This window comes from Dermochelys coriacea, chromosome 7, assembly GCF_009764565.3.
Source record: "Dermochelys coriacea isolate rDerCor1 chromosome 7, rDerCor1.pri.v4, whole genome shotgun sequence".
Classification (NCBI taxonomy): Eukaryota; Metazoa; Chordata; order Testudines; family Dermochelyidae; genus Dermochelys; species Dermochelys coriacea.
In genome coordinates, this window is record NC_050074.1 from 81,435,139 (window position 1) to 81,455,124 (window position 19,986).

Sequence of the window (19,986 nt, forward strand, 5' to 3'; positions counted from 1 at the left end):
TAACTCGTGGGATTGTTTAGCTTGTCATAGCTTGAGGCCAGTGTTCAGTGTGGATAAAGATCATGCCCAGAGGTAAAGAGAGACCTGGTATTTCACTAGTGGGCCTTATGCCTATGGGAGGAAGGGAGTCCTGACATCTTCGCAGACCTCTGGTACCCTTTGTTCCCCATGCAGGAAGGAGAATGAAACTATTCAGAAGAATGAACTGAATCCCAGAGGTAGGCCAGAGAGGGTCTACTCATAGTTATGGGTTGTAGGATAGGAGTCTTCAATATAAAGCCCTGGCTGCAGGGGTGTCCTTACCCATATGCAAAGCATGCAGCTGTGTAGGGCCCCAGGAACCCTGCGCAGCTGCATGCTTCTCCAGCCTCTGCTCCAGCTCTTCCCCATGGCCCTGCCCCTGCCCCTGCTCTGCCCCCTGTCTCTTCCCCTGGGCCCCCGCCTCCTCCCCCCTGCACTCACCGGCGGCATGGCTGAGGCCAGGTCGCTGCACTCCCTGTGCCGATGAGCCTCACCAGTTGTGGGAGTGCAGGGACCCAGCCCCAGCCATGCCGCCGGTGAGTGCTGGGGGGTTTCCCCCCAAGCCAGCCCCACCCCCACGGAGGCCTGGGGCCCACTCCCCCCCCCACGGAGGCCTGGGGCCCCACACACCCGGGGGGGGCAGGCTGCATAGGGCCCAAGAATTGCTAGGGACGGCCCTGCCTGGCGGGGATAATTTAGTTGGGGATTGGTCCTGCTTTGAGCAGGGGGTTGGACTAGATGACCTCCTGAGGTCCCTTCCAACCCTGATGTTCTATGATTCTATGAACCCACTTTACTGACCCACTTAAATGCCTAGTATGAGAGAGTTGGGGGAGGTAGGGCAGAGGTATCTCCTTCCCATAGTTAAGCTAACAAAATTCCAGCCTGCCACATAGACATAGGAATGAATTTGTTTCCCTTCAACTGCATATCCTGATGAAGACCCAAAGGCTTTTATACAGAAGTTCACATGGTTACGTGCCCTGCTGGATAAGTGCCTAACAGAGGGACTTTAACAGATCCTCAGGAAAGCATTTCCATAGCCAGCCCTTGAAACAAAGAAGTCTTGGCCCCTGCCTCATTCACATGGAATTTTGGGACAGAGAACAAAGATAAGCTGCCACCTGACCTCAGCTGTTTTGGAGAGTCATGCAGGAGACATGTCATGCAAATACCTCAAGCCTAGATTATTAAAAAGAGTTTTCTTTTGACTGATGTGATAGTTGTTTATAATGTGTTTTGTACAATTAAAAAAAGTCAAACAGAAATAATACAAATTCAAAAGCTTTCATTCCAGTAGATGAAAGCTTATACCTGCAGGACCCTGCATCTTCAGGATCTCTGCCAGGAACATCAGAAGCTAAAACATAATGCATTCATTTCCATAGAAATGGGCTCAATATTATTTCATTGAGGGAGACTCTGACCTAAAATACCCATCACAATTTGAAAAAAAAGTTCTTGGCTCACATAGGTTAGGAAATACAAAAATAATATTAGGTTTCAGAGAAGCAGCCGTGTTAGTCTGTATTCGCAAAAAGAAAAGGAGTACTTGTGGCACCTTAGAGACTAACAAATTTATTAGAGCATAAGCTTTCGTGAGCTACACGTGAGATGCATCCAATGAAGTGAGCTGTAGCTCACGAAAGCTTATGCTCTAAAAATAATATTGAAAGAGGTGTAATGAAGATGCTGAATAAGGGTGCAACTTGCACAGGGATAACTGAACTGTGAAGTGGCATCATACTAGGTTTGCCCCTTTTGCTACATCATTAATACAGCTATCAGTGGAAGAGTACAGTACCCAGACAAAATAGCACTTGCTATCAGATAAAGTATGATCCCATTTATTCAGTTCATGCTCAATCACAGCTCCCAGTTAATTAAACAAAGTTACATGCTCCTGCACCCCACTGGCAATGCATGTTTTCCAATCAAGCGTGTTTTCCAACACTTAGTGAAAACCCTGGTTTTCAAAAGGTATTCAGTATATCTAGAGAAACAGAATTATACTACAGATTCAAATTTCATTCCTGAGATTCTCATGCTATGTACCTCCAAGCTGCAAATGTCAAGCAAGTGGTCTTTGCTTTTCATTTCCAGATTTAATCTAAAAGATTCTGGGTTAGGCCAGAGGCTGGCCTTTCTTGATTTAAGGGTCTATGTGTGCCCAACATGGGCTCTGAATGAATTAATATGGGCCTCAGAAGCCAAATCTACATATCAAACTGCACCTGCAGAGTGGGCCAGTAGGAACTGGGGAGCCTGTTAGTGTTTGAAAGAATAAAACATTTGTTTTGAGCTGCCTAGCGGAAAGAGCCATACAGCCTGCCTATTCTTTCAAACACTAACAGTCCTTTCTGTGATTCAGATGTCTGGAGAAAACAAAGAAGTATTGCCCGTGTAAGTAGTGGTTTATAGTGTTGTGCCACTCTTAGGACAGGTCTGCACTACAGAATTATTTTGGTATAGCCACGTTGCTCAGGGATATGAAAAATCCATACCCCAAGCAATGTACTTATACTGATGTAAGCACTGGTGTAGGCAGCATTATGTCAGCAGGAGAGTTTCTCTTACTGACATATCTACTGCCTCTTGTGGAGGTGGATTAACTCCAACGGGAGAGCACTCCTGTCAGCATAGAGCATCTCCATTAAAGCACTATAGCCGCATCAATGCAAACTGTGCCAATGCCGTGTTTTAAGTGTAGACCTGCCCTTAGAGTGCACTTATTCTACACAGAACTAAAGACAACTCCCCTATTACTAATAGACTTCCATTGGCCTTTCCATCCAAAAGGAGGGCCCCTAAGCTACAAATGTGTTGTGACAATCAGAGGCCAGACACCCCAAGGGGAGAACAGAAGGTTTAACCCCCGCAAAAAAGCAGTTAAACCAACTGACTGCATACAATGTTATTGTACTACCAAATATATCAAGTGAGGTCTTTTGTGAAAGCTTGTAATGCTCTGAACTTGGCCATTCTGACATATGTATACAGATTGTCATTTTACATTTTGTATATTTAGAAAACTGCTCAATCTGTACTGCAACTTCAGCTACACCTTATAGCAGGGTGGTGAGCAGTCAAGCAGGAAGGGGCACCTACCAAGCCAGTTGTTCACATCCAACTGGCTTCAGGTAACTATCCCCATTGTCCAGCCCAGGAAGAGACATTATTGGAAAGACACTGAGATAATTTGACATTGAAAAGAAGATTCCAGCTTCCAAGTTGGGGCAAATTTCCCACTTTGACTAACCACGAGTCACCATGGACAAAGAGGAAAAAATAAGTCTTTTAAAAGTAGGCTTGGAACTGAAGTTTATCCAGAACTTGGAGGAAGGTCTCAAAGTGGCAGGCTGTCTGTGACTGCTGAATGCCTCCTATAGCTAGGGGGTATGCTGGGAAAGACAATAAATGACTTATTAGAAATATGAAAACTTAAGCTTGATGTTGCATCTTTATGTTTATTTTCTGTGTAACTTGTGCTTCCCCTTAATTAAAAAAAACAAAACAAAGATGAAATAGTAAGTACGCTTTATTTTTATCCCAAGCAGGTGTCCGGTGTGCAAATGGTGCAGAGCATGTGTGCCAAAGGGAGCTGATAACGGTGGTGCTGGTTTCATGCCTTCAGAGTTGACATACCAGAGGAGAAAGGTCCAAGTGTCTTTTCAGGAAAAGAATAAGCAGGCCTGAGAACCACAACATCAAATATACTTGACCCTTCCCTGTGCCCTACCCACCTATTCTTTTTCCCTCCATGCACATCCCCAGTCTGCTGCCTCTTTAGTTGTAGTGAGACTGCTGTTCTCTGTCTGTTGAGCACTCTCCTGGGGGATGCCATGGGCATGCTCTTTCCTGGGCCCAGCTGGAGAGATGCAGATAAATGCACAAGAGAGAAAACTCAACTGAGCTTCAACAAAACAACTAAACTGGCTATGCACCTAATGTTGTCAAATGAACAAACTGAAAGGAGAAATTTTTTCCATTAAACTCCTGCAGTCACAGTAATCTTAAATACAACAAATCTTGAAACAATAATAGGTACAACACTTTCAGATGAAGTCAGTTTACATGTTGATGGGGTCTCTTTAAAGAAAGGCTGCAGTAAAAGAAAAAAAATAGAAGAATTTGGCAAACATCCTCTCCAAACCCCAGAGCCCAGAGTTTTTAAGTGGATTGTACACTCTCAATCCTCACATGCCTATAAGCAAAATAATACGAGTACAATACTGATTCCATTTAGGTCAGCAACTACCTGAAATCAATGTTGCCTTTGGTGCTACATATATTATTCAACAAAGTTTATTATGAAGCCTACTTGGGTAGTTCACAAATGGCATGTCACAGAGTGCATCCCAGCTTTATGATTCAGTAACCTTTATAACCTAAAAAGCCTACATAAAATATTTCTTATAGGCCATCAACCTATTCAATCTGACAGTACAGGGCTTGAGAATTAGGCAAAAAATGCAACACTCATCAACTGAGCTTTTACCTATAAAGACACAAAGGTGCAGATATGATCTAGATTGGACCACTTTCACAGACTGCATCTAGCATTGTGGCCCATCTTTTACAGATTATACAATAAAGAGAAGTTAAAAAAAAAGCAACTTGCATAAAACTAAGTTCTCTCCCCCCCTTACATTGCCAAGCAGAGATGGGGGCGGCGGAAGTGAGGACAGCCAGCTTCATCAATATTACTGTACATGCTCAGTACAATCCAAGCAGCAAATCTGGGAGGAGCATGACCCTGCATTTCCCCCCACCACCCATGTATCACCTCTTGTGTGCAGTGAGGACTTTTTAAAGTGATTAAGTGCATAAGCATATAGTTACAATAATACAAATGTAATTGCTGGGGAAAAGATTGTCTAATCCTTTGGAGGAATTTATTGCAGATAACTTTCACAGTTGCATCTATCATACACAATAAATGGAATTGGATGACTAAAATGTATCAGGCTTGGCATCCATGCACAATTACCTCCTGATTTACCTACATGCTGGGGGAAAAGTTTTAGATTAAAAAGAAAGAAATCAAGGCTTAAAGTGAAGAATAAGGAAACTATTAAAAGAACAGGCTAAAGATTTATGAACAAATGAATCTGGAAGTCTGATAGTGACTTACGTCACTGTCTATTAGTGCACGGATTATATGTAAAGGCAATAAGTAACCTGGAACATTCTGCACTCAACACTTGAAGGAATATAACACAGTGGAAGCTATACTAAGGAATAAATGCAGAGAGATTAACAAATACTCGCTATAATGAAATAATCATGATTTTTCATAACTTTCTTTTAAGATTAATGTTGATCTGTAATGGAAGATATTAACTTCAGACAGAATCAAAGCCTTAGAATGTTTATTTTATTTATTCATTATTGGTGACCAAGAATAAATTAGCATTGTTTTGAATTAGCCTGGTCACCTTGTGGTCATACTCTGCATTGACCACAGAAACTACTTTTAGGGGAACTGCCAAAGGAAACTATTGTAGAGTCATCTAGAAAGAAAAATGCATCCGATGAAGTGAGCTGTAGCTCACGAAAGCTTATGCTCTAATAAATTTGTTAGTCTCTAAGGTGCCACGGGTACTTCTTTTCTTTTTGAGAAAAAAAAATGTTTCTGTTCTGCTAAGGACCCACCTTCTACCTCCCTCATAACCTTTACCTTTATTCAGATACTCACATCCACCACAAGTGCAATCACTACATAGGATCTGCACCAAGAAATTCAACAGGTTGTTTCTATTTCAATCAACATTAGAGCATTTTTACTTCCAGGGACAAAGGTTTGGATCCTCCAAGGGACTGAGCAACCTCAACTGCCTCTGAAGACAAGTGACACCTCAAAGGGCAGTAACACAAACATTTTTAAGTACCAATGTAAAATAATCAGGGGTCAGCAATGTGTCCATGGTAAAAATGTTGAGGTCCATGGTAATTTTTCAAGAAACATTGAATGACATAACCCCCCACACACAATGTCCATCACTAAGTATGGTAACTTTGTCAAGTATCCGTCACACAACATGGTGGTGCCAACCCCTGAAAATAATTCTATTTGACGAGAGTATGAGGGCCTGATCCAAAGCCTATTGACAGAGGCCACACATGGAGGGGCACACTGGGTCATGTGTGTCCATCCTGTCCCCACCCCTCAGATTCACCGCTTGGCTTTTACTGAGCATGCTCAGTAACATCTGCTGATGTTTCTCAGTAACATCTGCTGCCCTCACCATTGGCAGGCACGGGCCATCTCTGCCTGTTGAAGTCAATGGGGGAGGGGAGGGTCTTTTATTGAATTCATCAGGCCCTAAGGAAGGATCATGTTCTAACAGTCAGCAGGAGCAGAACAACAAGTGAACAGTATAGCGTTATGACAGGAAGTTTACTCTGCAGTAGCGACAAATTTTGAAAGAAAGTGATGTGCTGACATGGCTGTGCTACATGTAACTGACTAGATGTATCATCAGGTGACCGCCTCTTGCACACCCCCTCAGGGAAGCACTGCCTCAGTTTCCCCCTTCACAGCGTTTCTTTGATAACTCTCAACCCTGTTGTCCTTTCACACCCTTTTTCAGGTTCTGGTTTATTAAATTAACAAACATTCAAGACGTCAAATCCATCCATTTACCTCATCATCAGGTCACTCTGAGGCCTTTCCTGCCTATAGTCTCATTCCTCAAGTCCCAGATTTCCTCTTCTGGAGCCTACTCACTCCTAGCAACCTCTGTACTCCATTCTAGTCTCCCTAGGAATCCCCCCTCTCTGTACCTTACTGCTGCTCTTCATAAGGGAATCAGCTGATCCCTGCTCAGGTGTGTCCCCTTAGTAACTAGGGTTGGCTGCCTTAGCCCTCAAAGGGACAAGCTACCCTGTTACAAAAAGCAAGTGCCACTACAGCTGTGCATCAAGAAAAAAAATTAAAGAATAGTTTAGGATTCAGGAAAGAGGATGTATTTCCTATTCCTAGCCTTATAAAAATAGTACAAGTGCCTTTAAAAAAAAAGTCACATACATAATCATTCTATGGGAATTCTGTCTAGGTTTTTTTCAATAAGGTGTTTTCTATTGCATAGGTGTAAAATAGAAAAAGAAGTTTTCTTTTGATAAAGACAAAGATTTTCTCTTTAAGTAGTGAACACTTTTGGAATAATCCTAAATTTTATAGTGCGACTCTGCTTATACTTAACAGGCTCAATTTATAGATTTGCTGGAGTTTTGTTTAACCATTAGGTCTATGTTTCTGTTGTCAAAAAAAAACCCTATCAATTTAAAATAATGATTGTACAATATACAATAATGAAATGGCAGGGATATTAGGGACTGTCAAACAAACAGAACATGGCACAGAATGTAAAGTCTTTTAGGTTCAGATAACTAGACTTATCTACAGATCTCAAGACCCTTCCTTTCCCCTCTGTCCATCAACTCAACAGACTCAATTCCTTCCTTCCATGTAACATTTTATACACTGGAGCTCCACTTGTAATCGCTCTCTCCCTTCTACATTTACATATTCATTGGGTAACACTGAATAAGGGTTTCAGTGGAACAGATTATATTAGGTACAATAAAGTGTCCTGCATTTGTGAGAATAGAGGAGGCTAAGTGAATTGGACTATTCCTGAGCCAGTATTGCGTATACACAGGTACAGAAGACTGAAATACAGTTTTCCCAACATTAGGTAGGAGTAAAGTAAATCCTTCTCTTATTTCTCTCCTCTTATGAATGTCCATGATATTTTTGCAGTGCTAAAATACCTGAATTATCAATGGTTCCAACAGCTTCTCCACTGTAAATGTCTGGATCTGAAGATCCTGAGGATCAATTTTCAATGTAACATTTGGCACTGCTGCTGACATGTTACCTGTATACAAAACAAAGATAAACAGTAAACAACAATAATTGGGACAGCAAGACTCATGCTGGTATGGACCAAGGTACTTGGATAAGTGGAATGAGGATCAGGGCCTAGGCTACTACGGCACATGTGTCAACATAATATTCCTAACAAATTGTAGAAAGAATGTTAACTATTTAGCACCTAGAACAGTGGTTCCCAAATAGAGATTTGCACAATGTTACGGGGGGTTGCCAGAAAAATTTCCCTAATGGCAGCCAGAGGACCCCGGGCATGGGAGGCAGCAGGTGGGACCCGGTTGCAGGGCCAACAGCCCGAACCCCATGGAGCACTAAGCAGGCAGCCAAGCCCCAGTCAGTGAGGGGACCGGCAGCCCGAGCCCACGGCAGTTGGGGCAGGCAGCCCAAGCCCTGCCCCCCTCAGTGGGGGGGCCGGCAGCCTGAGCCCTAGTGGTCAGCATGGGGTTGAAAGCCCAGGTCCCACGGAGCTGGGAAGTTGGGGCTGGCAGCCCAAGCCATGGTGGTCAGCAGGGACCGGCCGCCCAAGCTCAGTGGAGCGCTGAGCAGGCAGCCCGAGCCGCAGTCAACGGGGTCCAGCAGCCCGAGCCCTGCAGAGTGCAGAGCTGGCAGCCCAGACCCCAGTGCAGGCCAGCAGCCTGAGCTCCGTGGTGGGCAAGGCTACAGCTAGGACCCCAGGCGCGCAGGTGGTAGCTTGGACCCCTGTCCTTGGCAGAGAGGGAAAGTTGGGCGGTATGCAGGGCAGATTGAGCAGGGGCCATGCTGGAATGGCCCTGGTGGCAGAAGAAAAGCTGTTTGCACGCCAAACCAGCTGGAACCACATTCTAGCCAATGTAGCAGCGTTAAGGTGCCTCAGTAATTCGATACTAAGTCATTCTCTCTGGAGTGCTGTTTTGCTTCAGAGAGACGTGAGTGAATCTTCTTATTTTCTAGTTTGTTGGTTGTTAGCATTCTCTGGGTTATTTTTATTAGAATTTTTGTACACAACTTCTATGGATAAGTGGCTGAAAAAGGAAAGTGTAAAGATGCAAGAATCAGCTAGTGTTTCCTCAAGTCCACACTGTGGAAAACCTTAGTCTAATGATCATGATGGTCCTGGAAAATCACTTACAAAGAAAAGAAAATATGACAATGATTATATAAAATATGGCTTTACATGCATTGGTGATCAAGAACATCCAAAACCACTGTGCGTAATTTGCGGTGATGTTCTAGCAAACAGCATTCCCAAACCTTCTCTACTTCAGCGCCATTTAGAAACAAGGCATCCTGCACAACTCAACTAGTCAATGGGTTCTTTCCACTGTCTAAGAAAACCAGATTCTTCTGCTGTTTTAGCATCAGGGAATAGTAACAATTTCACACCCATAAAAGGCCTGTTTTCTTCAACCTACTGAAATTCACCATTTTTTTTAAGGGGGGATGAGAGAGGGTACATCAGTGATTTGGCTTTCTGAAGTGTCTAGCCAAAATGTCAACTGCATTTTCATTTTAAATTAAATGACCCAGTCCACTTATTATGCAAAATGCCCCTGGTTTTTGCTTTGCAGCTTTGAATTTAGTTCCAAGGTTAGTTTCCCAAAATTGCAAGTCCAACTTGAAGACCACCACAGCTGTTGCCAAGAAAGAATTCAGAATGAAATTAACACTGTCCATTTGCAAGTTTGCACATCAGTTGCAAGGGGAAGCACCTCATGCTTCTATTGTGGAAGATTTTTTGGTTTATTTTCTCTTTAGACATATTCATGATTTAAGTTGTTCCTAGTGGAGTCACCTTAACTCAGTCAACATGTGACAACACTCCTTAACTCAAAAAATACAAAAATAAAAAGCACTCACTCCTTGCCTGTTTGACAGCATCTGCAGACCCCTTCACACTTACCCTCCTATAACAAATACCCAAAGTGAAAGTTGACTTCTTCATATTTTGCATATTCCTTGACAGGTTGGAGACTGTTGTAAACATCCTAATTTTATTATGCCACCACTTGTTCTCATCTTCTTGAAGATCAGCTTGATCCAAAACCTTGGTTCTGAACAGTTTTCTTAGGGCATGTTACAAACCAGACTCAAGTTTTGAAGCTGAGAACCATCTCTACTTGTTGTTGCAACCCCTTGCTACTACCAGTTTGTCTAATAAACAGACATACTTACTGATTGCTTAGAGTCAGATCAAATCCTTATTAAGGCAATGGTAGTCATCCCACTGCCTTCAGCAAGCTCTAGGTCCGGACTTTATATTGTTAAAATGAGTGGAAAATGTGTGGCAAAATCCCCAGCACTGCTCTGAAAATCTCAATCGTATATTCTAAACTACAATAAAACAACTGAACACTTTGATGTTTCTGGAAAGTAGTATTTTGTACCATGTCTCTTTCTTACAAGAAAGAATTCCCCTAAAGGTGGCTTCAATAACTGCAAAATCTTAACAAGTTAGAACTAGGGTTGCCAATTTAGGTTGGACATGTTCCTGGAGGTTTCATCACATGACGATCTTTAATAAAAAAATAATTTTTAATTCCTGGAGACTCCAGGGCAATCCTGGAGGCTTGGCATCCCTAGTTAGTACAGTTTTCACAGTATTGCTTACAAGCTATTTTGAATCCTCAGCTGTGACCCACAGAAGCATTCATAACATTCTATGTTTTCACTATCATTTTTATGTTATTAATTATCAGTATTCTTGTGGATTAGAAACATATCAAGGCAATAAAGAGGAAAGTATAGAGGCAATCAGGGAAAATACTTAAGATATTTCTGATATTTGTAACTTCAGGAAAACCGTCTGTGCTTGTAGCTGGAGCTATATTGTCTCTTTGCTAAGCAAACAACTCTCCCAGGTGTGCATTTCTTGAGAACCCTGGGATCACAGCCCATTGTTTAATAAAAACAAAATATCTACTCTAGTACAGCATTCCCTTTGGACACAGTAAGGCTCTAGGTTATAAGATACTTTGATGCAAGGCTGCTATAGTTTGGAACTTAGATATATTAATCTATACAGAAGTCAATTTCACCAGTGTATTGCAACATCTTAGAACACTAGACAGGAGTTTCAGGTGTCATGGAGATAGAGTATTTCAGTCTCAATGGAACAAAAAAACAATAATCTGCACTCATACACAACGGTATACTTTAAGCTAAGTTCTAATTTTTGTTGTGTCTTTTTATTACGAACTATGTCTAAACTGACAATGTTCAGCATTTCAGTGAATAAAAGAATGGGGCGGGGGTTGTACATAAAGAAAAGTAAGAAAGTTTTCTGCAGCCTGAAGTAAAATTCAACTATAAAAATTATAATTGTTAGACAAGCTCTAAGTACAATGGTACTCTAATTTAAATAAAATAATGACAGAAAGTGGCTCCAAAATACAGTTAACTTTTCTAATATATAATCATTAGAATTTTGTTTACTGCTAAAATCACTAATTGTACTTACAAGATAACAACATAACTCACCTATCCCAAAACAAACAGTCCACATTCAGGCACTAAAGCAACTGTCTAAACACCAGAAAAATTGCTTAGAACTTCAGTACAACTATCATGGTTCATGGTGCATCTGCAAGCTGATGGCCTGACAAGTACTCTAGTGTATTTCAGGATGACTGACAGGGCACAGTGGCTGCTGGTGGGGGTTGGGCATCCTTAAAGCTACATACTAATGTAGAAATATGCCAGATATAATTAAAAACAGAACAGTGCCTTTCTAATTTATTTTGAACAACTAGAGGATATGGAATATATTTTTGCCATGACTTCTGGTGTATTTCCTGAATCACTATTCTTTTCCATACAGTCTGGTTATATGACCACTTCTGTCTCAATGCCATGACTCAGACTTTCAAACTGGACAGCAAAGGAATTCATAAAGATATTAACACATTTGTAGGCTCAATTATTTTTCCCTTTCTCTGTCATATGGGATCCCATGGGATGCATCTGGTTCATAAAATATATTTGCCTTATGTCTACTTTTATAAAGGAAGAGACTCTACAAGGAAACACTACTGAGCTTCAATCTTATACCAGTTTCACCAACAGCAAAGTAATCTGGCTGGGATGCATTCTTAATGACTATCATGTGCTTTCCTTTTTAAACCTCGATATTGTTCTCCTGAAAGGATCTTTATTTCCTAGAATTTGTACCCTGAAATGATGTTCATCTTCTAACACCTGGCTAGCCATTCTTAGCTCAGAAAATGAATGAGATTTAGTAGCAGACATCACAGTTCCATCCATCAAACACCAGAGGTTGCTTGCTTAAAGCATTATACTTGCTAAATGTCATTCCTGTAAATATAAGAGATTCCTAAGGGCTATAGTCCTCTAAAGAAAGGAAAACAAGGGACTGGGGAAAAGCACATGAAACATCGGATCCCTCAAAAAGATGAAGCCTGGCAGGGGCATATTTAATAAGATATGTTTTATTTTACTAACCAGCTCTTAATTTTAAGATTTTTAATACATAGCATCATCCAATGATGTCAGCACAGCTTTGGGAACAAAATTTGTTAGTCCTTCTGCTAAACAAACAATCAGCACAGCAAACAAGTAATATTTTAGAGAAGCCATAAAAATAACTTCAGTGGAGCTATACCTATTTACACCACACAAGGATTGGTCCATTTAACATTGTCTGTTCAATCTGCTATCTTGCCTATACCAATGGCCAATATTAGATATTTCAGGGGAAGGTGAAAAACTCCATATTCCATCTAGCCAATTATTCAATGCCATACATAAAAAGTATTACATCCAAAAAGCATTACATTTGGTTACTCCTTGTCATTAGCAAGCGTTGTCTTCTAGTCAGATGGGCTATCTCAAAGAGAGCACAACAAAATGTGTGTCAGAGGCTTGAGGAAGGTCTCAATGTAGATACCAGTTAATAAAAAAAATATTGTCTTATGTCAAAATCTAATAGTGTATAATCACACCATTAATGGAATGATAGTATTTTAGAAGTTCCACCAACCCTACCAACAAGCTTGCAGTGATGCACCCACGGTTACTGTACATTGCACCATAACAAGATACAATTCGCATACCAAAAAAGCAAAAAACCTAACAAAACTAAGGGGCAAGGGCAAAATAAGGTATCTACACAAAGGGTGAAATCCTGGCTCCACTGAAGTCAGTCAGTGAAATTTTTGCTTACTAGCATTTTACATGTTCAAAGAACAGCTCCAGCTGACTTCAGTTGCAGTTGCGAGTACTCAGCATCCCTGCAAATGTAGTCCGAGATGTCTTATACGGGTACCCAGAAAATGAGGATCACGTAATTAGTGGCCAGCTATGAAAAATGGGGTTTAGATGCATCATACAGGAACTCTGGGACAGAGACAGGAATAGAATGCTACCCCGGAGAATTTAATTCAACTGCCTTAACTATTCATAGATTCCAAGGCCTGAATAATGACAGGTTTCAGAGTAGTAGCTGTGTTAGTCTGTATTCTCAAAAAGAAAAGGAGTACCTGTGGCACCTTAGAGACTAACAAATTCTCTAAGGTGCCACAGGTACTCCTTTTCTTTTTGCAAGGCCCGAAGAGACAATTGTGATAGTCTAGGCTGTCCTCCTGTATAACACATGCCAGAGAACTTCCTTCAAAATAATTCCTCAAGCATACCTTTTAGAAAAAAAAATCATGATTTTAAAATGGTTAGTGATGAAGAATCCATCTTAGTAAATTGCCCTCACTGGCAAAAATTTATGCCTTATTTCCAGTCTGCATTTCTCTATCTTCAACTTCCAGCCATTGAATGGTGTTAGACCTTTCTCTGCTACATTGAAAAGCCCATTATTAAATATTTGTTCCCCACATAGGCACTTAGACTAATCAAGTCATCCCTTAACTTTCTCCTTGTTAAGCTCCTTGAAACTATTTGGCTTAATCTATCACTATAAGGTATGTTTTCTAATCTTTTAATCATTCTGTGACTCTTCTCTGAAAACTCTCCAATTTATCAACATCCTTCTTGAATTGTTGGCAGGCAGTATTCCAGCAGTGGCTGAACAAGTGCAAAATACAGAAGTAAAATAACCTCTCTATTCCTACTCAAAATTTGCCTATTTATGTAATGCAGGAATAGATTAGCTCTTTTGGCCACAGCATAAATTTGGGATCTTATTTTCATCTGATTATTCTCCATGATCCCCAAATCTTTCTTAGACTGCCCACTTTCCAGGATAGGATCCCCCACTCTGCAAATATGGGCTACATTCTTTGTTCCTAGAGGTGGACATTTACCCATATTGAAAGTCATATTCATTCCTTGCACCCAATTTACGAAGTTTATCAGCTCACTCTGTATCAGTGACCTGTCCTCTTCTTTATTTACCACTCCCCCAATTTTGGGGTCATCCATGATGATGTTATGTTTTCTTTCAGATCACTAATAAAAATGTTAAATAGTCTAGGGCACAAAACTGATCCCATATCTACTCAGTGAAAATTCCCTGTTTACAGTTATATTTGAGACCTATCAGTGAGCCTGTTTTTAATCCATTTAATGTGTGCCATGTTAATTTTATATCATTCTAGAAAAAAACTCTAAATTTATTATGTCAGTACTATGACATTCATCAACCAAATTTATAAACTCAGAAAATTATAAGTTAGACAGGATCAGTTTTCCATAAGCCCATATTGATTTGTATTAGTTATATTATCTTCTAATTCTTCATTAATTGAGTCCCATATCAACCTCTCCATTATCTTGCCCAGGATAGATATCAAGCCTATAATTACCTGGGTCATCCTGTTTACCATTTCTAAACATTGGCATATTAGTTTTCTTCCAGTCTTCTGGAACTTCCCCACTACTGCAAAACTTACTGGAGGGGGAAAAAACCAAAATTAATAGTCCAAGTTCCTCAGTCACCTCTTTTAGAACTCTTGGATGCAAGTTGTCAACCTGCTAATTTAAAAATGTCTAACTTTAGTAGCTGATGTTTAACATCCTTCAGAGACACTAGCAGAATGGAAAGACTGTTACTACCATGATGTGATGAGACTATATAATTATTTTCCCCCAAATAAAAAACAAATATTTATTGAACACTTCTGCCTTTTCTGCATTATTGATAATTCTACCATTTCCATCTAGTAGTGGATCAATATCATTGTCAGGATTCTTCTGGTTCCTAATATATTTTAAAACTCCTTATTGTCCTTACCACTGTTGGCCATAGATTTCTCCTTGTGTCCCTTTGCTTCCCTTATCAATTTTCTATAAATCGTAATTTCTGATTTAATATTAAATTACTATCAACTTCCCCTTTCTTCTATTTTTATATAGTTCTATGGGACCTTCCTTACTCAGCCTCTAATGTCCCAAATTTTACTGAGTTGTTCAAAGAGAAATGTTCACAAGAACTCAATTTGAAATCATCATATTCCTTGATTTATTAAGCTATCAAATTTCATTGAGTTACAGTCTTGTAGCCTAGTAGCAGCTCCCTCAGTTGGAAATTATGGTGAAGGGTGAGTCTGCAAGCCACAAAAATATATTACCTACTTTTAAGTTTTCATGTTGTGGACATCAATGTATTCTCATTTCTGACTTTTAGCCAAGTATTACTGAGTTCTGATGGTAATAAGCATTTCAAGGATAATGAAGCCCCACCTTTCATTTCAATATACATTCTTCTGCATGCATCCAAGTAATATGTTCAACTGTTCAACTTTGGATTTAACTTTCACATACTTCTATACCTATTTCAAAGCTACTCTATTACATCATTTATAATAAAGTAAGCTAATGTCACCTTCTCCCTTAGGTACACTGTGTCAATACATTGCATGTCAAGATGCAGGAGTTAACGGTGAGTTGTGAAATCCACTCTGTGTTGTATTTATTCCAACATGATGATAATCCTACAGTCTACGCAATTACAGAGTTTTTGGCTTTGAGCTTGTCTGTCAGTTTCTGTGCAGCAACCACGAGCATTCCCAATGAGCCCAAAGAGTACATCATGATCCTGATGCTGGAATCCTTACTCAGGCAAGCCTTCCACTGAAGTATAACCATAAGAATCTGTGGTCTTGATTCTGCCACAGTTACACTGATATTACAAGTATAACTGCATTGAAGTCAATAGAGTTATGCTGGATATATACCAATGTAAATGAGAACAGCATCATGTATCTAAGAGATGCTTTAATAGTTGTGTTCATAATGTTTTCCCCAGACACACAGATTATGGTCTAGGAACTTTTTAACCAGAATTGAGCAAATAACTGATTTTTCAATTCAGTAGCCAAACCAAAAATAAATAAATAAATATCAATCCCAAAAAATGTGTTTTGTGTCAATCCAAAACCAAAATTTCAGTTTTTCCCCCTCAAACAAAACAAAATTATTTTGAGTCAAACAAAACATTGCTTAATCTAAAACAAAAAAAGTTGATGGTTTTATTCCTGGATTTTTTTCAAATCCTTTTATTGTTTTTTTTTAAATAAATCTAGCTAAACTTTGAAGTGAAACATTTTGAAATTAAACATCAAAACAAAATGGTTCAATTTTAAAATTTTGTTTTTTCTTTTTTTAAGCCAAAACTATTTTCAAATTGTCAGTCCAAAATTGTATTTTTTGGCAAATAAGCTATTTGTCTAAAAAAAGTTCACCCAGCTCTACTTTTCAGTAGCAATATTTGAGCTGTTTAAGTAACATTTGCCTCAAAGAAAGAAGTATGGTGTGACATGGGGACAATACACATTCAAGAAGCAGTATGCATTGGCTCCTTTTGTACTCAGGAAGTCTTTCACTTTCGAAGACTCTCATTGAAATGAACCGGCCTGTTATTTTTCACTACATGTATTAGGTTAGGGTACTGATCAAATGCTCGACACTTTCTTGGGTACCAGGTGGTTTTTGGATGGCTGGTTGTACTGTGCTGGTAACAATAGGGAGAGGATGTTTGCATCCAAGCGTCTCTTTTTATTTTTATTTTTTAAAGATAAGTGTTCTGATCTTAAACAAGGACCAGAGAGAATGCTTAAAGGAAGTTTAAGTTGACCTTGTACTAAACATAGCTTATTCTTCACCTCAACAAAAATCACATGACATGTGTTTGCTACAGTAACATTTGATGTAACATTATCTTGAAACTCAGAGGAAGGAGTCTTTAAACATTCTTTTTATGAAATTATCACCACACACATCTTTATATTATGGTTGCTAGTTTTTACACTGTGATGTTATTCCCAGTTTAGTAAATTTATCTTCATCATAGTCCATTGTAATGAATTAAAAATCACGTTTTTCATTCTCCTTGTACAGCTGCTATTCTTCACAATAGATTTCCTTGTGTTTCACATTCATGGGCTACAGTAGGCTATTTCTTTGTCTAGTGCCAATTTTGCATGATCTAGATTCAGATTGATCTTTAAAGGTTTACACTTTGACTATTACGTTTGCGAGAGTTCCAAGTAATTTAACTATTAAACATTCCCACTGCACACACACTAAACCAAAACCAAGGAGTTCTAGGTGAGCCCTTGTTAATTTTAAATTTTTGACTGGGCTGTACAGGAGGAAGAGGGAGTGGTTTCAATACACCTCACCCATTTGCACCCTTCACAGAAATTGGGCACGGTTCTCTTAAAAGACATGGGCACTTCCCCTGGCAAGTGCTCCCAGGGTGATAGCTACCTAAAATGAGAAGGGGAGGGGCAGAGTAAAAGCAGAGCCATAATCCACAATAACCAATCAGCACAACTAATTGGGTGAAGTGGGAAGGGTGCATGCTGAACCCCTGGAAAGGGTGGCACAGCACTTAGTACAGCATGTGATTTCAGGATCCTCCAAGACAAGTTCTGGCTGGGTCTGGCAGAATTCTCCCTAGAGCTCCTAGTGCAGCATGGCCCTTCAGCTCCTCTTTCAACCCAGTCAATGGCTTCAACAAGCCTTCCTGTTTTGAGCCACATTGTGTTTTCTTTAGATACAGTAGCACTTCTTGTTTCTTCTCTTTGTTGAATTAACATGATCACTGTGCTATACTGAAAATGTTATCAAAATAACAAGCTATCACTTTACATTATAAGTGGTTTTCTGGTCCTGCTTGCAGGCTAGTGGGTTCTGCAGGAGAGTGTGTGATCTGAGTCTTCAGAAGTCAGTCTGCAAAGACCCAGCCTACAACAAGGGTGGGTTGAGTTGTGCCTAACTGCCTTAGGGAACTCTCTGCTTTGTCTCTCTATTTTTTTGGTCCTGGAGTCTAAGAAATAAAGGAGCATTACCTTACAGAAAGAGTATTTTATGTTTTTATCTAGCTTCTGTTTGTATGCAGAGAACGTAAATCACCACTTCCAAATCCTGCCACATGTATATAAATAAATGATTGCTGATCATTGTTGCTTTCCATAGGAGTTGGATTGGGCCCTCGCTAATTAATTGGGTGACAAAAGGAACATTCAGATCTACCATTTCACACTTCTTCCTCTAAAAATCTAAATAAATTAAGAATATCCAAAGTGCCCAATCCCTTCAGAGATTTTTCCTTCCCTAAAGGGGCATCTACAGGCACAATTCTTCACTGTTGTAAGAGTTTGTGGCTTACACCAAGGGCAAATTTGGCACTCCATCTTTTAAAAAGTACCCAAAATAGAATAAGAAAAATATTCCAGTGCACACAGCACTTGAACTAGAATCCATTCTAGAGAACTTTCCTAATGTGCACAAATAATGTAGGTGTTTTCTGAAGTGTGCAGATCGGCTTTTAATAGTCTTCTCGTATTACTATTTTGGAAACAGCGCCTTCTATATTTAAATATCTAAAGTATAAATTATCTTATAAAAACTACCTTGTGCAATGATTCAATATTTTAAATCCTAAACTCACAAATTTACATTTCAATAAGCCTCCCCTGCACTGGAAGCAACTTCCAGTGAAGCATCAATAAGGGCAGCCTTACTAAAGGGAACAGCATTCATGCAATATCTTATCTTTCCTTGTACAATATTGTGATATGCTTTTTATAGCTGGAAAATATATGACTGCACTGCACAATCTTGGCTCTGGCTTCAAGTGACAAAATTATGGTGATTTCTTGTATTAATGGAACCAGCATGAAAATGCATGTTTACAAGTGAGAAACATACTTTTTAGGAAGTTTGTAAAAATTCACCTTATTTTTCCACTGACATTTGAGGGGAGACTATTCAATTAAGCACCTGTAATTCAATTCACAACTCAATATACTTTCAGTATAAACAAAATTCCCTTCACTCTACTTCAGTCTTACCTTTCAAATCAAGAAGCCAACTCTAACAAGACGACTAAGAGTTCCAGGAAACTACTCTCTAACGAAGTCTTCTTGCAGAGTTCTGATTCCAGATCCACTGACAAGGACTAGCTTCTTTGGTTGCTTGTCAATCACAAAGATTAGGAAAGGAAATAGGAGGGGAGAACAATGGAAAAATATAGTAAAGGGGAGGGTGGTATCCATCTGGTACCACCTTCTGAACTGAGAGTTACTGACTTCACTGACAACTTGTTACTGAAAATACCTCTTTGAAAAAGCCCAGACTAGTTCCTGTAAGACCTGCGAACACTATCGATAAGCTTTTAGAGTAGCGGCCATGTTAGTCTGTATCTGCAAAAAGAAAAGGACTACTTGTGGCACCTTAGAGACTAACAAATTTATTTGAGCATAAGCTTTCTTGAGCTACAGCTCACTTTATTGGATGCATGCAGTGGAGAATACAGTGCTTTTAGAGTCTCATTCAAAGCCCACTGAAGTCAATGGAAAAACTCCCATTGATGTTAGTGGGGTTTGGATTGGGGCTTTAAGGAAGATCCTTAGAATCAGTTTTCCCTCTTCTATTTTCAAACTGCTGATTTGCACATAAATACACAAATTAAAGTCACAGGAACCACATAACATGAGAGATCAAAGAAAAAAGCAAAAGTGATAGGTAGGAGACCCATGCCAGATATTGTAATTGAAACTCATGTCACATATTGCAGCAATGTGCAGACTAAAATTTCATCCAGATCAGGCCCTGTAAAATACATCGTCCACATGCCAGACAACTCCAATAATACCTACATACGATGACAAACTGCA

The 19,986-nt window shown here is 39.7% G+C and overlaps 1 protein-coding gene across 4 annotated transcripts in view; it reads right to left on the reverse strand.

The window, feature by feature from the left end:
- The window catches only part of CTNNA3 (catenin alpha 3), an 889,777-nt gene extending 870,556 nt beyond the window's left edge, over window positions 1-19,221 (reverse strand). For 3 of the 4 annotated variants that reach the window (XM_043518063.1, XM_043518062.1, XM_043518061.1), the window contains exons 1-2: window positions 11,375-11,509; window positions 7,798-7,904 (exon numbers count right to left, since the gene is read on the reverse strand). In XM_043518063.1, the coding sequence (XP_043373998.1) occupies window positions 7,798-7,904; window positions 11,375-11,399 (132 nt within the window). In that variant the 5' untranslated portion in view covers window positions 11,400-11,509. Of the gene's footprint in view, window positions 1-7,797; window positions 7,905-11,374; window positions 11,510-19,161 lie in introns of those variants that run through there. The other variant, XM_038411313.2, reaches the window with a different exon arrangement.
- Window positions 19,222-19,986: the final 765 nt, after the last annotated feature.